General features: G+C 38.3%; 2 protein-coding genes and 1 long non-coding RNA gene across 3 annotated transcripts in view; 1 reads left to right on the top strand and 2 right to left on the bottom strand.

Moving 5' to 3' along the window:
- Positions 1-21,301, top strand: part of LOC134674407 (uncharacterized) — a 461,157-nt gene that overhangs the window by 241,419 nt on the left and 198,437 nt on the right. The window lies entirely within an intron of this gene.
- Positions 1-21,301, bottom strand: part of LOC134674390 (nucleoporin 88) — a 191,979-nt gene that overhangs the window by 86,531 nt on the left and 84,147 nt on the right. The window lies entirely within an intron of this gene.
- On the bottom strand, positions 9,640-11,237 carry LOC134674809 (uncharacterized). The gene is made up of 2 exons (XM_063532961.1): positions 11,102-11,237; positions 9,640-10,640 (listed from the first exon to the last, which is right to left on the bottom strand). Exons 1-2 carry the CDS (start codon positions 11,235-11,237, stop codon positions 9,640-9,642), a joined length of 1,137 nt encoding a protein of 378 aa, XP_063389031.1.

Genomic DNA, 21,301 nt, shown 5'->3' with positions numbered 1-21,301 from the left:
GAGCCGCATTTTACCTTTGATTAGGATTTTGGGTGTACTAATTTGAATTGTAAACTTCCCAGGGTTACCCGTGAAAAGATAGAATTACCTATATTTTAGACGTTGTAATTAATTTCATAAAAGTTTGACGTTTAAAATAACGCTTGCACTGCGTGGGCTGTCAAAATCGCTGCAGACTTTCTTTGGTCTAACTGTCATAACAAAAGTCGGGACATCGCCCTAAAAGTCCTGATAATCTGGCTGAGTATTCCTCCAAAAATCTTTACGTTACCATTACAACAATAAAGTGTAAAAGCGGTAATAAATCCTTCATTCCAAACCGTTTCGTGGACCATTAGCCCTTTACTTCGGCACCATATGATGTAGCTGCAGTATAACCTTCCCATTCCTCTGCCCAACTCCAAACATTTAGCAAGCTTCTAGTGGTTAGGTTACTAAAAAATCCTGACACTTGTCAAGTCCCCCGCAATCTTGAAAAAAGAATAAAAATCCTGAAATGTCCGGGGAAGTTCTGACGTATGGCAACCCTAACCCAGGAAGATAGCGAGTATACGTCATTGGGAAAACACGGTAAACATTGTTGTAATTTCTGGATACTGCTCTGAATATGGGTTCATTTCCTTCCTGATATCATGGTTGATTAGTTAGGCACACTGGCACATGGCACATAATATACGAGTATGTAATAAATTCTGCCAGTTCCAGCCAAAACAACACTTGGCCAGTTGTTCAGCTGAACAACTGGCCGGAGGAAGCACCAAATCGGGAGTCGTGGAAATTAAGGGGAGAGGCCTTTGCCCAGCAGTGGGACACTCAAATAGACTAGGAAATGTAATAAATTACCTTCAGAAAAACCTCAAAACCTACTAATTTTGCCCACTCATATACATAAGCCGTAAATCAATTCTAATAGCCATCCTGGTCATATGTCTTTAAGTAATTCTTAATATTTGAAAGTATAATTATTTGTTAGTCTAATTTAGTACCTACTTTGCACATGTTATATCAACCATAAGCCTTATTAGTCGAATAACGTTAAATCCAAGAAAAATCCATCACTTAGTCGATAATCTAAAAGCAAAACCAAAACCATCATTCCCATCCCATTTACCTCACACTTGACGATCAACTTTTTCAATTTCCCGGCCTAACGGCGAAGCCCGGCCATCAAACGATAAATGATTATAACTATGACGTAAGAGGAAGCCGAGGCGGCGCGTAATGAGAAATAAGGCTAAAAAACCCGGCCAAGTGCGAGTCGGACTCGCGCACGAAGGGTTCCGTACCATTAAGGCTGATTTAGAATTTTAGAAGGCGCGCGAACTCGTATGCGATTTTAGTTACATTGAGGACTATTGGTTACAACCAATTCAGCCGACCAATCAAATATGTAATGTAATGAAACTCGCATGCGAGTTCTCCCACCGTCTAAATGGGCCTTTATTACGCAAAAGGGGGCAAAAAAATCACTTTTGTTGTATGGGAGCCCCATTTAACTATTTATTTTATTTTGCTTTTAGTATTTGTTGTTATAGCGGCAACAGAAATCATCTGTGAAAATTTCAACTGTTAGCTACCATGGTTTATGAGTTACAGCCTGGTGACAGACAGACGGACGGACAGCGGAGTCTTAAAGTAAGGTCCCGTTTCTGCCTTTTGGGTAAGGAACCCTAAAAAACGGCGGAAGAGCTTCCTCTGCCTTTTTGTTCATCTTATTGATTAAAAAAGTTTCTTAATCATATTTCCGAGCGAGATAGTTGCTGCTATCGGAGGAGCGGCGAGCAATTTACTTTTTTTCGATTGATGTTTAATTTGGCGTTTTGTTTTGGTCCAACGGAATTCTTTCGCCAAGTTTCCGTGCAATGATGGATTTTTTTGCGGAAACAGCGGTAATTTCCGATCGTAATCTCTTTTACACGTAGGTACAACGATTTTAATTTCAGACCAATTTTAACACATTCAGGCCCAAGAACCCGACGGTCGGGTACACTGTTCGTAGCGACTACGCGCTACATACGGCAAAGACGTGGATACGCGCTACTAGCGTAACCTGTAGCACTTAGTGGCAATGAATGTGTTGAATTATCTCCAACAGCATATCAAGTATCTCCGGGCCAGTAAGTCTTAACGTGGTTTTTTATCCTGCTCAAGCAAGACATATATATCGTCAATTGAGGGACCTCAGTGATATACCACTGGCTTAGAGCATTTAACAACTAGAGTCGCCTTTGAGAGCTTAATCCCTCTGCCGAAAAACTTGCATAATTGTGCAAACTTTTGTATGGACTGAAATGGCTATTTGCACGTTACGTACAAATCATGTAGAAATAGCAATACATTTGACGTCCCCTCCCCCGCAGAAATCGGCAGACTGTTTCGTAAAGAAAATAACAGTGATGACATGTCCTGTGGAATAGTCTAAACAGATGTACCGTTCACAGTCAAAACCAACATAAAATCGACCATAACACTCGTACCACAGCATGTTACCGGTAAAAAAGCTTCAGAACGTAAGCCTCCAACCCTTGCCGATAAAAATGGCATCGGAACAAGTCGCCGAGCCGTGAAATTGTTAACCATTATCGCCTGTAGGAGTAGCTCAGGTCGACCGGCCGTGTTGTGCGTTGCCACTGCAAGCGGCATCATCAGCCACTGCATCCCTGGCGGATGATTGTTGCAACGCTGTGTCAAAAAGAATAGATAGTATAGAGGGGTCCTGTCATAGTAAATGTTGTAGTCACTGTAAATTTACTGCCATCTATCGACACACGACTAGAACTCAAAATAAACACGTATAAAATTATCAAAAAATTAATATATATGGATAAATGATTTTATTATTTTTATATCATTTTGACCCATGTTCATTCACTGATATCTGTGTTAAAATTGTTAAATATGAAACGGTGTCGTCACGCCATCTAGCCGAGAATAGGCTAAAGGTGTGTGCGCCATCTATCCAAGAATGACTTTTTCTTGATTTCCAAAGCACGTTTTTTTCTCAGACTTTATTCATCTTATACGAAGTTACATATGTCTTTGGCTGTGTCAAGAGCGGTTGAGACGGCCAATGCATTCCGCCTATGACTGTTCAAGCCTATCGCTGCACGGCACTTCTTGCCGCATAAGTCGCATGCATGCGTTTGTTGAGCCTCTGGAGTCTGGAACCGAGACCAGGCTACCGGCCCGATACACTACTGTTGCTACGTTACTGTCATTCATTGTCTTGTCATTGATTTTACTATGGAAATTGACAATAACATCGACGTGGAGCAGTAGTGCAGTTGCGGTTAAATGGAATGTTACCTTACCATGGCGGCAAGCGGAAGCGGTTAGCAGTGATTCTGATTTGCCATCAGAACGAGATAGAAGGCGTCGGGGTTGATTGGAGGCGTCTCACTCTTACATAAATATGTTTGCGCGCGTTAGGTGATCAAGCTGTAAGAACTTGAAGTGAGATGAACTTGACCCATTTGTAAGTCACCAAGGCCAGTAGGGTAAACGCACTTCCCGATAACCACTCGCTAATGCACTTTGTTTCCAAATTCCTTGTAACGTGAGTAGCTGGCTAGAATCGTGTAAAATTACGCTCGATGAACTAGAAAAATTATTGTATAGAAGTCTGACTATTCAAAAATTACCCGCGGGAATTGTGTCGCGATCAACCCTACTGAACATATAAGGCCTGATTCGAAACAAATTTGACAAATTCAGAGTGATTTTTTAATTCACACTACGACATTATAATTATCAGAATCACAAAATTATTATACCAAAAATTTTTTTTTTTATCAATTCTAAGATGATCAAAAAAATCAAATAAACGCCGCCGTCTTTTTAATTAGGCGCCAAATTGCTGTCAAAAACTTGATAAGTATGGAAGAAACTTGCACATAACTAATTTCCAACATAACCTGTTACCTAATATTATACCAATACTGAAAGGTAATTTCATTGCAATATCCATGAAACAATGAGGATCTAGACATATCTTCAAATATCTGGCGTATCAGGAATTTCGTCGATGTGGTGTCAGTTACCGGGCATTGGTTACTTTTCGACAGAGAAATCGACACCAACATCACTAAAAGAAACGGTTCGCAGCTTTAGTTTAATAATGCGGATTTCCAATATTACTTTGATAATATTTGGAGATGATCCACGATGTTTATGAGGCAATCAGCATGCTTAAGCCAGTACCCTCGAAATCGGACCAAAAAACTTGATTCAACAAAGTCCCACAGTATTGACCTATTGAACGGTATGGAGTGGAGTGTCCAAGGAATTAGTTCGTTAAAACAACAAAAACTATATGCAATATAATATTTCAAAATAAACATTGTTCTTGATAGGACTCAAACTAAGAAACTGTCAAAAAACACTGTCGGATGTATGATGGAGGGCATACAACAAAACTAACGACAGGAGCGGGAAGAAATGGAAAATGATGAATTTACTTATAAATAACAATTTTAAAACAAATTTTCAATAAATTATGGAAAAACAAATCTTGATTCAGCTAGCTTCAGTACCATTAATAGGGTTTTCAATTTGGCAGATTGAATTCGAATCAGGCCTTATGTTGTGTGTATTGCGCATGTTGGTGTCAAACATTGTAATACCGCGCAACTCGCGCAAGAGGTTTGATATATAGAATAGATTTTTTTTGGGTAACATTCAAAGCTGCATATTTATTTATAGAGAACACCTACACCAAGTGTTAGTCATATGAATCGTTTTTCTTGGAATGAGCTTAGTCTGTAATATATTCCGTCGCCGATCCGCTCACAGTGGCACCCTACCCTCTTGTGGGTCACCCAGTGGGGTGAACGCACTTTGATTCTTTTCGATAATCACTCGCTAATGCACTTTGTTTTCTGTGGATCTCGCGTAATCCAGGTTTAAGGGTTGAGTGCGAACTTTATTCAAATTTCAGTGCATTACTGCTGGATGGAAACGATTATCGGCTAGGGGCGTTTGGTTTAGGCTTTGTTAGTGAGTCTTATTCTCTTTTCACAGATTTTAGGTAGGTACATATATCTTACCATGAGATGATGAATTAGTTAAGTTGGAAAGCTTATTAAAAACAATATTTATAGATCGTTTTATTCAAGAAGACGCGTGCTCTGGTTTGTAATGTCATACTAATAAAGGTTAGATTTGACAAATCTGCGCGTCATTGTGAACGACCCGATCTAATATTCAATATAAAATCTTAAAATCCTATGATTGTACTCATTTTCCAACAAAAAAGAGCACAAAGACAAATTCTACGCCATTTTGAAATCTGACGTTTTCCTAGCAAAATTGGAACGTCTACCTTCACCCAGAAGTCAGGTATCCTATTAAATAAACCAATACAGGATCCGGAAACATGATTAGCGGCGTCTCAGGTCAGCGGGTCGAGGGGGGAAGAGGGGGGTTAGAGCGAGATGGCTGCTTAAAAATGCAATGCATTTTAATGCAACTAGCTACTGCTAGATAGCGTTCTGTTAGATGTAATGAAATTTAATGATTATAAGATTGTAGTGTGTCTAACAGTCTAGATTAGTTCTTGACGAGTAAAATACTATTCTTCCTATCCTGAAAATATGTAGTGTATTCTGTAAACCAATACCCTTACACACTTAAGCATATTTTAACGACCTTATGTATCTTTTTATCTCAATTATACACACAGCTATACCTACACAAAAAGGTTAGGTACGAAAGAACAGCCCCCGAAATATTACGTAGCGGCACCAAGTTTTCGAATATTAATCAAGTACGAGTATGTACATTAAAAACGGAAATCATTGTATTAAAAATTCACCCAAAAAGACCCGTTTTCATAGCTAGCGAGTGTAGTTTCTTTCTGTTGAAGTATACAAAATAAAAATATATTTTTACTACAAAACAGAATACAATGTACTAAAGGTAGAGGCAGACAACGATCTTATCGCTAAAAAGCGATCTATTACCGAATTATGACTGCAACAATATATCGTAATTTCGTCCGGGACATTAACTCCACATGGCTAAGTCTTAATTACCTCATACGCCATAAAAACAAATGCAAATCTCGAAGTACAATAAAAAAGGCGGGATTACGGAACATATTAATATTCGAGATTCATACATTCGCTATAACCCTGCTTATTTAAAACGAAACTGTGTACAGGGTGAGCAAGTTAATGGGTCAGGAACAAGAAATGTGAGAAATTAAGAGATAAAACTTAAATTCATCCTGATTTTCAGAAGATGGTGAGATTTTTTTAAATCACATTTTTAATTATTGCCTTTCCACTTAATACACTATAATTGAATGATCAAACGAACTTACTATAAGTGAAGTTCGATCATAATTATCTTGTCTTCGTCGAAGAGATTTAAAAATATTATGTTTTACTAATGTAGTTATGTCCAGAGCAACTTGCGAACCTACTCGCACCAGTATTTTAGCGCTGAAGGAGGGTAAAAAGGAAAAAACTTTTCGATACCTACCCTCAACGCTACCTTATATAAGGCCTGACAGTACCTAGCGACCTCATTATTTTCAGAGTATACCGTAAGCATTGATTTTTAAGGGGCCCAGAAAGGGAGGGAGGGTTTTTAAATCTCTTCGACGAAGACAAGATAATTATGATCGAACTTCACTTATAGTAAGTTCGTTTGATCATTCAATTATCTTGTCTTCGTCTCTTAGATTTAAAAATATTATGTTTTACTAATGTAGATGTTCAGAGAGTAAAAATCAATGCTGCGAAATCAAAGGTATAGCGAAAGGTAGTATAGCTTAATAAAAAAACAAGTGTAATCACACATGGTATTTATTCTAAATTAACAAATAATCCACAATAGATTTGACTTAATTAAGGATCATTGATGACTGGTCTATTATAAAAATTAGCGAAAACAGCTGATTGGTTAGACCAGCCAGCTGCTTTCCTGATCACCTCAATGCTAACGCCAGCCCGTGAAGCTGCGGAGGTTGTGGCATGGCGCGTCGAATGAGCGCCAAAAATACTAGTATCGATGCCACTCTCCTGGAGGACCTGTTTAATCCACCGACCAATCGTCTGTGATGAAACAGGTCTGTAAGGTTTCTTATGAGTAAGTATGAGTTTGTCTTCACTCGACCTATGGGCTGCAGTAACTGCAATATACTTTTGTAATGTAGCAGCCGGGCATATACCTGGCCTTTGATTAAAAAATGGTAACTCTATTACTGGTTGTGCTCGCCCAATTCCAGATGTTTTAATTAAATCAGTTATGATAATTACAACCTTATCATTGTAAAATTCAATATTTGATATTCTAATTAAAGACAAAGTTTGGATCCTTTGAGCAGTAGCCAAAGCAAGAAGCATAACCAGCTTTTTACTTAACTTTTCTAAATCGATTGTATCATTTGATAAAGAATCTAAATAATCTAATACCGTACTAGGGTTCCATGTTACACTGTAACGAGGGAACGACGGTCTTAATTTAAAAACTCCTCGAAAGAACCTTTTAACACTCTCGTTTTGACTTATATTATGAGATGAGATCAACGACACAGCGGATCTATGATTATTTAGCGTACCATAGCATGATCCGTTTTCAAAACATTTAGACAAAAAATCTAGCAATGATGGAATTTGAACATCATAAAAATCAACCTTATTTTCTTCGCAATATTGCCACCAGAGCTTGAGACTAGAAGAGTACTGTAACTTGGTACCTTGTGTTACTGAGGAAAGTAAGACATTTAAGGCAGACTCTGGTACCCCTTTTTTGACAAAGCTTTCCCTGATAACACGCTCGCTGCCAGGGTAAGGTGTCGGTGCAGCGGGTGGGTTGATCTGAAAGCAGATGTGAGGAGATATTTATTCGGAGGGAAAATTACTACTTCACCCATACTTAATGTCTTAAAAAGGGGATACCAGGGTTGCGAAGGCCAATAAGGAACAACGACTATACCAGTCGCGTTATCAGTAACGATTTTATTTAAAGTTTTTAAAATAAGTGCAAACGGTGGAAATGCATAGAAGAAAAAAGGTTTCCAATTAATAGTAAATGCATCAATATTATACGCGTACGGATCTCTTTTCCAAGATATATATTTAGGGCATTTAGCATTTATGCGAGATGCAAATAAATCAATGTCTGGTCGACCAAACTTCTGAATAACATTAATGAAAGCTTCGTCCTGCAATTGCCATTCACCGTCAATATTAATTTTCCTAGACTCACTATCAGCTTCAATATTTAGGGATGATTTAATATAAGACGCAAAAATAAAGATCCTTCTCTCCTCACACCACTTCCATATCATATTAGCCACATAATTAAGGTGTGGATATTGCACGCCACCCATTCTATTGATATACGATATGGCGGTGGTATTGTCAACGCGAAGGAGTATATCACAATTTACTTTATCCTCGGCAAATGATTTTAAACCGAAGTAGACTGCTAGCAGTTCCAGATAGTTAATGTGATTCTTACGTTCTATATCAGTCCATTGACCTCCGGTTTTCTCACCACCCGAGGCGGCACCCCACCCGGTAGTGGATGCATCGGTAAATATTTCTTGTATGTAGTTATATTTTTGAATGGGGTTACATGCTGTCAAAATGTTATTTTGCCACCACCGTAAATCATCACGCACGCTATCTGGAACTGCCATACACTTGTCGTAATCATCATTAGATTTAAGTAACGCTAAATATTTTGCTCTCTCCATTGACTTTGTGTAAAGCCAACCATATGTGATTGCCGGGCATGCAGCTGTAAGTGTGCCTAGAAAACTCGCGAAATCACGAATACGAATATTTTTAGTACTTAACATTTTATTTGTGCGTTCTAAAATATTGTTCCGTTTTTTTTGGGGTAATTTTAAACACATCATTTTAGAATCTAAAACAAAACCCAAATATGTACTTTCTTGTCCCGGAATCAAATTGCTTTTAGTGTAGTTAATAATGAAGCCTAGCTTTTCCAGGCATTCTATAGTATGGTTAGCATTTTTTAAACAATCTTCTTTAGTATGTCCTATACAAAGTATATCATCGAGATATCTTACAGACTGAAAACCTAATGTTCTTAAATATGATGCAACCGGTTGTAATATTTTTGTGAAAATATATGGAGCTGAAGAGAGCCCGAATGGGAGAGCCATAAATTCATATATCTTATCCTTAAAAGAGAAACGTAAAAATTTTCTATGTGACTGGTGAATAGGCAATAACAAATAAGCTTCTTTCAAATCGATATTTATCATATAACATCCTTCTGTAAGAAGCTTTGTCGCAGTTCTGATATCTTCCATTTTAAAATGTTCAGTATGAACATATTTATTTAATTTTTTAAGGTTTAAAATAAACCTCATAGAACCGTCACTTTTTGGAACAAGGAAGATATCAGACAGAAACTGGCCCGGTTCGGGCAGACACTCTTTTATTGCATTGATATTAGTTAAATGTAATAGTTCTTTATCAATCAGCGATGAGTCAGAGACGGAAAAAGATTTCTTAGGGTAATTTGTAGGATCTTGCTTAGGTATTGTTATAAATGGAATTTTGTAACCTTGTATCGTATTTAGAATAAATTTATCATTAGTTATGGACTCCCACGCATTCGAAAAATATTTTAAACGACCGGCATGTACCTGTGGATCTACATTTGTGACTGGTTGGCTGACGGGCGCGCTGCCTGCGCCGCTTGTCGCCTCGGCGGCGGAGGTGCTGGCGGCGGATGCTGCGTCTGCCGCCGGAATGCCGTGTTGTGGGCTGGGGGCGCTCGGCGCCTGGGTTGGTAGTACGAGTATCCTCTGAGCCCCCCGCCGCGGCCGGGATACGGCAGCTGGCCGCCTCGCTGTAGACGTGGGCGTGACGGTGGGGGCCTCCAGTTTAAACCGGAACTTGAAGCAGACGCTGTGGGTGCTGCTTGAATCAACTGCCCAGTTTTCTTGATGCCGCGGGAGCTTTTAACTAAATCGCCAAGCTTTTCTCCAAATAAAAAGCTATCCCTTTTCCTATCTTTGAAAGGGTCAATGAGCGATTTGTCAACCAGCGGAATTACGACAGACCGACGAGTTTCAGTTTCGGCGAAGTGAGCGTCGGCAACTAATTTTCCAATGTCGCTTAACGTACGTATAGCTTCAGCTATATTAGGCTCCTTTTTCAAAAGAGAGGTCATAGCCTTGCCTAGTCCTGAAAGGGCTTTTCCAATCTGCTGCTGTTTGGCGAGAATTCGATTATCTCTATTTCTAGATGCCTCGGTCAGCATGGCGGCGATTTCCGGATTTAGAGTTGGGGCTTTTGATAAAGGTACGTTTTTTGGAAATAAATATTTTTTATTTAATTCTTCCTTTGCTTCTTTTTTTAGCCCATTCAAAAGGATGTGCTGAAAATGTTTAGCAATGTCTTCGTGAATGTTGTCGCCCCACTCAATAGTGTCTGCCTCAAACTCGCCTAAGGCTCGTAATAGATCAGGATCAAAATCCTCGGTGACAACGGCGATCTCGTCATTGTTATTTGATTCGGCAGGAACTAAATCCTTTTGCACGTCTGCATTACTAGGCGCCGGAATTTCTGCTTCAGCATGAATTTCTGCGGCACATTGGACCACGTGACTAGCAGGGGCAGCTAATATAGCTGATTCCGTTTCCAATTTATCTGGAAATTAATAAGCATTTAGCAGAATGAACGCATGTAATTAACACGAGTGATTAATAAACTGAACCATAAAAAAAGTGGTTATAGATATAGGTATAACTACCTTCAATTGCATCATTGTACATGTACTCGTCATATTGCGCAGCGGAACCTGCAGGCTCAAAACCCGTATCTCGTTCGTATTCCTCATGATCTGTAAAATGCCATTAAATAAAACCGTGGTTAATCACGTATATTCAAACGTTTAAGTACACAAGAATACTTGTAGGTACTTTTGTTTTACAAATAAAATTTGTACTTTCCACTACAAATGCAGTGAAGGAAAAATTGCTACGGGTTAATATCTCGTATTAACTCTGAGCATAAAAAGGCTGTTGGCCAATATCGCGTATTGGCTCGAAGCAAAAAACATGAAATAATGGCATATTTTAACACAACGAACGAATCACTTTTAAACTTACCTTCAATTATATCATGTTCATCGTCCGAGTACACAACACGATGAACGTTCTGTTTTTCTTTTAACTTTGCTTGATATTTTTTTATTCGCCTGCGCCATTTGTCCTCTTCCGCCTCGTCCCTTTTACGCTTAGGCATAGTAACACTTTAAGAACTCGTAGAAACTATTTCAATACTAGGTGCGAATGTCGCGCGCGCACGAACAATAATGAGGTCGCTAGGTACTGTCAGGCCTTATATAAGGTAGCGTTGAGGGTAGGTATCGAAAAGTTTTTTCCTTTTTACCCTCCTTCAGCGCTAAAATACTGGTGCGAGTAGGTTCGCAAGTTGCTCTGGACATAACTACATTAGTAAAACATAATATTTTTAAATCTAAGAGACGAAGACAAGATAATTAACAGGATTTGTGTTTATTATTTGGAACATTTGAAATACTTAGGACCCTATACCTATAACAAAACTATTTCTCATTCTTTATAGAGCACTGGACGTGAATGGCAAGCTTGACGAAAACATTTTCCTTTAAGATAAAGCTAAAACGAATGAACGACTAGCATTTGCGTGGAAACTTTAAGAAAAAAAAAATATTAAAAAAGTTGGGTATATTTATTGTAACTGCAATGATGTTTCGATACTAACCTAGTTCTCAGAATTTCAAATTTCATTTTCTTTGTTACTTATGATTATGAAGTCTGCTTTGATCATTTTTATTGCGAAGTTTTATTTACCAACAAAAATTGTACAGGGGTCATAAACTAAACTTATGCTTAGATTATATTTCATTATTTAAATGACCACTCACACCGTTTGCAGTCCATCCTGTATACCGCCTTTACGTCGTTCCGTTTCTGACCACTACAATTAAAAATACCCCCTCTTTATTCTATATTTGTGATATAATATAAGAATTTATTCCGACCGCGTGCCCCGTATCGCGATCGGTGCTTGCGGATTTTTTAAATGTTTTTTTTTTAATGTTTTGCTTACGTGACCGAGGCGGGCGGTTTGCGAAGATTACGTGCATCCAGTTCGGATTTTGGGGGTGCGCTGTCTGTTTTTGAAACACTTTGAACATTATTTTATTTATCGTACACTATATTTTATGTGTTTTAGACAGCAATACAAGCGTGAGCTGAAATAGAGAATACTACACGAAACTCTGCGTAGCCGGCGCTACTACCAGAATCCACCACAATCTGGGGGTCTACCGCGAAACAAGAAAATCGAAATTTCGTTATCTAACCTTTCTAACACTTGCAAATTCGAGCGATAAAAAGTCAGATGGCTAAATTTAGATTTTCGCGTTTCCCGCTAGGCCCATGTTAACAAACCGCCTTGATGCATTCGATGTCATATTTTATTGTCTGTGCTGCACTCTGGCGGCAATGTTGCAGTAATACCCCAATTGACATTAATTTGTAAGATCTGTCCTCTAGCTTCTTATTGGTTATTACTATAGGTTCGCGTAAAAATATGTTGACACAGAATTTTTAGGAATATTTTATAAAATTAAAAATTAATGTCGTTATTCATAAACACGTTAATGGCCTGAATTAGTTACATATGAATCGTTTGTCATTATCTGTCATTTTGATTTCTGTATTTGTAAGAAAGGATTAAAACATAATTTAACTAAAAAAAACTAAATCAAGCCAAAAAGACAACAATAAAACCCATTATATTCAAAATATTTTCTTTCAGCAACATTTTAGGCCATCCTGTATGGGTTATCTACACGTGTTCGCTGTTACTCTCATCGTACTCAAACAGATGAAATTTTGTCATGACCGAAAAAAAATTTAAAACATTAGTTATGAAATAAAAACTGGATTTTTGGGTTTCGATCGCTTGTTTTCGTCACTCGAAAATCGGTGGAAAACGGCCTAATGCTAATTTTTGAAATACGAATGATAGAAATTTGGAATCGAGTGGTATTGACCACTCGTTTTCAATTCTATTAGTAGAATTTAAATGCCTAATAGTGGAGATATTATTGAAGGAATACACGAAATCGAGCCGTCAAAATTCAAAACCCTGGTCGAAAGTAGGCATGCGCTTAATATATTTATTATATAATGGATCTCATTATTCTCATTATGTTCGTATTGACAAGCTATAAAAGGATATTTTATTGATTTCACAGTGTTCTGGTTCTAAATATTCTATAATATTTAATGTAAGTATAAACTTAAATAACCGCGTATACATCTAGCACTTAAAATGTAGGCAATAAATTGTAAACGTCTGGTACCTATTTTCATATTTATACCGTCCGTAATACTTAGGGTAACATTCCATTTCTAACCGCAGCTGCATTACTGCCAATTTTACTATGGAAATTGACAATGACAGCGACGCGTTCAGTACCGGTAGTGCAGCTGCGGTTAGAAATGGAATGTTACCATTAGGTAACTTATCATGATAAGCGATATATTTTGATAAAGTAATCATTCCTTCTGCAAATTAGTGCAAAATTTCTTGTCAATATAAAACTGAACCCTATCTCACATTTACTTCATATCGCGCTTGCCCCCACTTTTTCCACGTCCAAAATTGTGATCGGACCAAAGATCTTGTCGCCTGATTTATCCACCAGACGTGTCCGCCATCGAAATAATACCCTTTGCTTTGTCATTTGTCGCGTGCATCTGAGGTGCAGTAAAACATGATGATTATGAGCCATAACGGCGGCGAATTAGTTTGACACGGTGTAAAGAGTGAGTCAGCTACTCGACGGGAGATGGCGCTGGGTGTAGCGTTACGTGCGGTTAATGAGGGTTTATACTCGTAGAAATATAAAAAAATGTTTTAACATTAAAAATTGTCTAAATACTAAAAAAAGTTATTACTTAAATACTGTAGAGTTACTGAGTTTTTAATAGGCTTCCAAATTATAGATTGCGAAAATGCAGTAGAATTACGAAATGCGATTTTCACTTACCAAGTTTTAGGACTGAAACTGTTCTTTTTATTACTTTATAACGCCTTCTTTTGAGACAAGTCTTATAGCTAAAATTGCAAACCCAGCAAAGTCATTACATAAGGACACTTGCATTTTTGCATAGATTTTTAGAAAATGATTTGTAACTTTCCAAGACACTTGTATACTTAACTGCGCAAATGGTCACAAGTGCCTGGCATGTTTCAAGGAGTTTTCGTTTTCATATTAGCATGATCATATCACGAGTATAATTCTAATTATTTTTCAGTTCCCAGACTAGGGTATTGCTGATATACTTTTTAGGGTTCCGTACCCAAAGGGTAAAACGGGACCCTATTACTAAGACTTCGCTGTCCATCCGTCCGTCCGTCCGACCGTCCGTCCGTCCGTCCGTCCGTCTGTCACCAGGCTGTATCTCACGAACCGTGATAGCTAGACAGTTGAAATTTTCACAGATGATGTATTTCTGTTGCCGCTATAACAACAAATACTAAAAACAGAATAAAATAAAGATTTAAATGGGGCTCCCATACAACAAACGTGGTTTTTGACCAAAGTTAAGCAACGTCGGGAGTGGTCAGTACTTGGATGGGTGACCGTTTTTTTTTTTTTTGCTTTTATTTGTTTTTTTTTTGCATTATGGTACGGAACCCTTCGTGCGCGAGTCCGACTCGCACTTGCCCGGTTTTTATATTTCGCTTTTATTTTTGTTTATACAATTTTAACCCGATGTTTCCCACTAGTTAAAGCCAATGGTAACTGCTACCATTTGACCATCAAATTGGATCAAATATCTCGCCATGAAATCGTAAAGCCCATTTTCGGTGGATTAACGACTACTGCGATTACGTTCCCCGGTTCGAATCCTGCCAAGAACATCGGCGGGTGCAATAAAATTTAGATTTCTTATCGTAAAATACCCGATTGGGTGGCATTGAGTATTAATTTAATGATCGTATTAGATTTATAATTTCAACAAAAATTTATTACATTAAAACAATCATAAGTACATAGGCAAAGGGTTAGGTAAAAAGTAATAACTAACGGTGTCAGTGTCAACAAAACATCGCGACAGAAAGGATATCTGAATTCGCAAATATACCATAAAAAACAGTGCCTTGAAATAACGAGGAAGCCAACAGCAAGCAATCCATCCGCAGAGGCCTCTGCCAGCTGCAGACCAAAATACCGGTAAGTCCTTCTACCATCAGATAAAGCAGTATAGTGTCGAAGGAACTAACTTAAAAAACTACAGTCCACTGGCTTTACGTCACATTTTTTCTTTTGTCGCCAGTAATTGAGTATTAATTTTGGTTCAACTGCGTGGAGAAATTGGATGCTTTATAGAAAGGTAGTTTTGAACGTTTATAATTGAGTTAGATGTTAGTTTATTAATTAAATAATGCAAATCCATTTTTCTGTAAAAGGCGCAACATAGAAAACCACTATTGATCGAAATGCGTAAAATAATTATATGTGATCAATGTATGTCAGCTCCCGCCCCTTCATATGAATTTGTTTGCAGGGGGGCCAATTATCTCTGCAGCTGACTTTAGATTAGAAAACTAAAACAACGTATACCCGTTTTCATTGTTCTTCTTCAAAAGTTTATTTTATTAGATTCGAGTAGATATGTTCGTTCCTAAATCAGTTAGGATCAGTTAGGAATTACGATACGATACTAATGTATCTTGAAATTGTTCAAAAATTATGATATTACCTTCTAATAGTCGCAGTCACTACAATCAAAACATAAACATTAACCTCTAGCCACCCAGACTTCAAAACATGACAAAACTAATGCAATTTAGATTTTTCAAACTGAAGATTCAAATTAGAATGAAACGAGGAACCTTTTTATAGGCCCTTGGGCGGGAAGAGGACAAAGCATAATTCTACCTGAGCCGCGACATCGAACGGATAGTTGCCAACTCCTCACATAAATCACCAACTCGAGCCAAACCTACTCTCCTCAGGGCCATTAGCATTTTTTATGCATACGAATCGATCCGAGAGCGTCTAATGCCTCCCACGATACATTAATATCTTACTTTTTATGACTCTTCTGTAACAATCCATCTTATGTATAAAGACTCAAGTCACGGAGCAATCATCAAGCGATTTTGAAACGTATCAGTTCAGAATAAGGTTAAAATCTGGTTAACGTTAATGAATGAAAGATCGGATAGGTGCGAAAATTGCGTGAGTTTCAGGAGTTGATAATAGGTGGCGTTGGCGATTTTCTTAACGCTTTCATTTTTCTTTCACGGGCACTTTGAGATTAAAAGTTTGGAAAATGAAATGAAAAGTTCGCCCGGAGTCAGTTAGAGCTCCGTATCGGGAGTATTGGGGGGCCGTGGGGGTTTCGGGTGGGCAAAATTAAATTATTCAAATACATTTCTTTTCTTGGTGTTATTTTGATCAGAATCAGCCCTGAGGAGAAGTATGTAATGAGTTCGGACTTCGGTGGCGAGTTCGGTTTTTACTAGCCGTTTATGCGCTGACTCGGGGAGTTCGGAATTGGGGCAATCAATTTATTCAACAAGGTTTGGAACTTCGATGAACAAAAAAATTGGTGGTGTAATTTTTGAACCGAATGTCATTTTGCAAGCGTATTAAGTTTCATAAAGCCTATAGAGGGCCTCAGAGAGATAAAGAAAATAGTGAATTTAGATCTACTTACATACTTATTACCTCGTATTTACGGATGGTGAAGAAAACTTATAACAATTCTTCGAAAAGTAATCAAACTTGATAGCGACAAACAGGCAAACTCAGACCCGTTAGTTTAATACCAGTTGAGATAATGTAATTGTGTTTTTTGTCTGAATCAAGTAATTCTTGTAGTTATTTTTTTCCGGTCGTCACAACAAATATACAGTAGATTATTCTAACACTTATATTAGGTAGTAGAATGACTAAAATGCTTAACGCTCTTATTAGGGCCATTTCAGTTACTATTTAGGTCGAAAGGCCAGGTGGATCGACGAGGTCCAGAAAGACTTGTGCGACATACAAGCGACTGAATGGCGTCGGATAGCACAAGATAGGAACGAATGGCGAAATCTAGTGTCGGAGGCCTTGGATCTTGATCACTTCGGGTCGCTGAGCCAGTGAAGTGAGTGAGTGATTTAACTCGACCGATAACTATTCCACCGAATTATGTTATGAGAATCGTGTTATTACTGGAATAAATCCTATCCGTTTGTTTAACTGGGGACAAAAAATATGCTCTTAAAAAACAAGAAGGGACTGTAATATTATGTATCTTGTACCTATATGTATATGTAGTACATTGCCAAGAAAAGGGTTAGATTGACCAAGGCCATGAAACCATGGCAACGATGAAACACATGAAACTCAGTCACCATCTTATTTCTTTGCCCATGTGTTGTAAAAACCACCCCGTTTTTCCTGCAAGCAAAGTCCGGTTTTATCCTAGTGTATCTGGCAGCGAGCCAGCCGTCTTATCGGTCGCTTTTCAGAGGCGAATATTACGGCCAATGCAATGAGATTAAGCGAATGTATTAATACATACTAATATGTGGATATCTGGGATGCTGCTTATACCGGGTGTAGCCTGTAATATGAGCAAAAAATTAAACTGTAGGCTGCACTCCTCATACTGACCAACATTTGTTCAGCGACTTTTAAAAATAACATGTGGTTTGATTTTTAATACACTTTAAAGTTTATTCTAAGACGCAATATACCTATTGCGAATTTTGTTATGTTTAGGGCGTGACAAGTAACGTCAATCACAATGATATGGCGTGGCGTCCATTAAGGATAATATTTATTTTGTATGAAAAATAGGGAGTCTAAATACTTCATAATTTAAAAAAGTTGTTGAACAAAAGTTTCACCGTTTGAGGAGTACAGTCTATGTTTTAATTATTTGCTCACAGGCCACACCCGGTATAGTGACGTAACCAAATCTTACAGTTTTAGGACTTGGGACTAGCATATAAAATCTATTGCAGGGAAGACCGCCACAGGACAAGAACTGTCGTATTTGTAGACGTACGTACGTTGCTCAGAGACAGAAAGGAAGAGCTTCATTGCTGTTTTCCCCACCTTCTGGGAGTGGAGAATGTATAGCCTCCTAAGGCTCAGCCACACAAATTCAAAATCCAAAATTTGCCACTGAAATTTGCATCTACAGTGCAGGAAATAGAATTGATTTTGCGTTGTTTAAAAATTTAACGAAACAATGCAAAAGCGACTCTGTTCCAATGAAATATGATTGAAATTTCATTGAACTGAAGAAGTGCTATAGGTAGGACCTTGGGCCTTAGGAGGGTACAAACGCAAGAGTTAGAAGCGACGAAAGGTTTTAGCCACATTGACTTTATTGCTTCTTTAACAGGCGTAGCCAAGATGACAATTGGTAATCGTTAACGCCAATCGAATAATAATAAATGTATGGAAGTGATTAAGTGACTTATCGTTAGCGTCATTCCTATACATACTCGTATTTACCCCCTTACCTATTCATAAAACTTTACGGGCATTATTTAGGTATATTATGTTTTATCCCTTTCTTACAAATACTTAAGTTAAAAATAGCTAACTCAGGCCAGTAACGCGTTTATGAATAACGCCATATATAATATTTACTTATGGTTTGGCGTAATCAAGTATTATCTTGGCTGCTATAGAACGATGCGGCAAGAAGTGCCGATCGCACATTGGTCTATACAGTCATCGCAGTCGATGTAGGCTGTAGGCTACCTCCTCAAAATACCTTCTTTAGTCGCTGCAACTATCATCTGCAAAGATGCTGTGGCCGATGAATGATGATAGAACGATAGATAAAAACTAGTTTAGGACTTCCTGACGTTGCTTGGAATCGATAAAGCCAGCTTATGGATTAAACAGCAGATAATTTGGCAATCAAATAAGAGCTTGGCCCAGAGCCAGCCAGTATCGGGTGTATAAGGCTCTTAGCGAATTAAAGTGAGCACGAAAAATGGCTGGCACGTGCAAATGAAAGTTATCCGTATTGGTACTCCCAGGGCTACTTAAGATAAATAATAAAATTATAATCGCTTATCATTATAATACATCAGACTAGTTCTTATGTTGCCGGATTAGTCGATCTATGAAATCAAAACAAAAACGGCCGTTTTAACTTTGGACGCATAGATTGACGAATCCAGCACATGCCATGCCAGTCGTGACATAAAAACTAATCTGATGTATTCAAAAGGTACTTAAATACAAAATATAGTACGTAGCGGCCCCCTTTTTTTAAATATATTTCGTTAAATTTAAATAATCATGATTGGCAGTGGCGCTAGTGTGCAATTTTAATCGGGCTCCAAGTGTTAGAACATCTACTCACCACCTGTACAATTGGTACCAATTTATTTTTAACATTAATTTGCGTTTAAAACACACGTCTCAGCTCGTATAAAAATCTCTACCGTTTAATAAACACTTAACACTCTCGCGCACATAACCTACAGTCTTCCAGTTAACTATTACAGGCGCTAATGCAATACCTAAATATACGACAACGGCCGAGTCAAGAGAAAAACGGCAACCCATAACGTGTACCGCCCAACGCCCTTAAAGCCCTATCACCCTGGCCTTTTAAAAGGACTTGTGGCGTTTCGTGATTGGTCAGAAAAAAAGCGGCGGCCATAATGGCTCGCTTTGACTTGCTAGATGGAATTTTTAATGTAATAATTTCGATAATTTATCGTTAGATAGCTCCTTTGTGGCGCCGGGCTTGAGCGCGGGAACAAATTGGTTTTCTTTTTATCAGTAAACATTATACTGGACTAGATTGACCTCCGGGTGTTGTGCTTCGGACATACGGCTGTTGAGGTCGCAGAATATCTTGTAGTCGGGTTGTAAAAGAAAAATAATCGAGGTTTTTAGCTTAAGTGAAAAAAAAAAAGGTGATTACTCGAGTACTACTTATACTAAATGTTGAAAGGTGTTTACTTTATTAAGTGCATTGGTTGTAGGAGGCATATTACCTAAAACTAGTGTCCGACCGAAACATGTTTTTTTGCCGAAACCGAAACCGAAACCGAATGTTCGGCTTTGGCTCTAGTTTCGGCCGAAACCGAAACCGAAACTTTTGTAGACTTGATAAAATCGTTGAAAAATGTCATAAAACCGCTTTTATACACATATTATGGGGCTGTCAACACCGAATGTCCTTGAAATTGATGTTACTTAAGCAGTTTTTTTAAGAAAATGACTAAGACCAAGATAATTCTGCAACGATTTTGATAACACACGCAGTGCAAGTGAAACGTCAAAACTTCTATGAAATTATGACGTATCAATAACATTTGCACTAGTTGCACTGCGTATCAAAATCATTGCAGAATTTTCTTGGTCTAACTCTATTCAGTCACCAGTCAAGCTAACATGTAGATACAGGGTCAACTAAAACACCAACCAAAAACGCGAGCGCAGCGAGCGCGAAATATTTTGTTAACAATATCGCAAGGCCAGGTACCGATCTTCACCTGGGCCTAAAAGTCCGAAGTGCCCCAGTGAGGCGAACTTTCATGCGAAGTCAAAGCCGTGCTTCAGGCTTCAGGATAAGTAGTTGAGCACAGACTCCAACCAATGTCCATTGTATTAAAAAGCGAGACCGTAGTTTCGTCGACGTTCGACGTTCGACGAAGCAAAAGTTTTTCGGAACTTATTTACCTACGAAATATCATTTGATATTTACTATTTGCTTTTCGGTGAAGGAAAAACATCGTGAGGAAGCCGGACTAGTCCCGATAAGGCCTAGTTAACACTCTGGGTTTGAAGGTCAGTCTGATGGCAGTCGCTTTCGTAAAAACTAGTGCCTACACCTATTTTTGGGATTAGTTGTCTATTGGACCCCAGGGTCCCATTCCCATTGCCAGGGCACGGCAAAAATTCCGGGATTACGCGAGGAAGATGATGAGTTTTCTTATTATTCTCTTGCCCAGGGCCCAGTAACATGCGACAGTGCTATCTCATTCACTCCGTTGTCACACTTACTCCGTCACACTTATAAGGCGCACATTAGACAGTGTGCGCGTTATAAGTATTGACAGCCTCTTAAGACTGCATCGGCCGTCCGTAAGACTGAGTGGCGCCCTCATTAGTGGAATTGTGTTTTATAATAAACCAATTAATTTCTGTACCTATACATGAATCAGTATATGTAGATATTAATATTGTTGTCCTACTTATTCCCCAACTTTTGATCTTTGTCCGAAGTACCATTTCGTAAGTTTCGGCCCGGCCGAAAGGTTCG

This window comes from Cydia fagiglandana, chromosome 20 (genome assembly GCF_963556715.1).
Source record: "Cydia fagiglandana chromosome 20, ilCydFagi1.1, whole genome shotgun sequence".
Taxonomy (NCBI): Eukaryota; Metazoa; Arthropoda; class Insecta; order Lepidoptera; family Tortricidae; genus Cydia; species Cydia fagiglandana.
The sequence above is the reverse complement of the archived record's forward strand: the minus strand, read 5'-3'. Positions and strand labels throughout refer to the sequence as shown.

Bases quoted from the DNA above. Each gene is read 5' to 3' on its own strand.
- LOC134674809 (XM_063532961.1), bottom strand. From the start codon at position 11,237: ATGCCTAAGCGTAAAAGGGACGAGGCGGAAGAGGACAAATGGCGCAGG. The intron at 10,641-11,101 runs GTAAGTTTAAAA...ATTAATTTCCAG, and splicing joins TGAACATGATATAATTGAAG to ATAAATTGGAAACGGAATCA.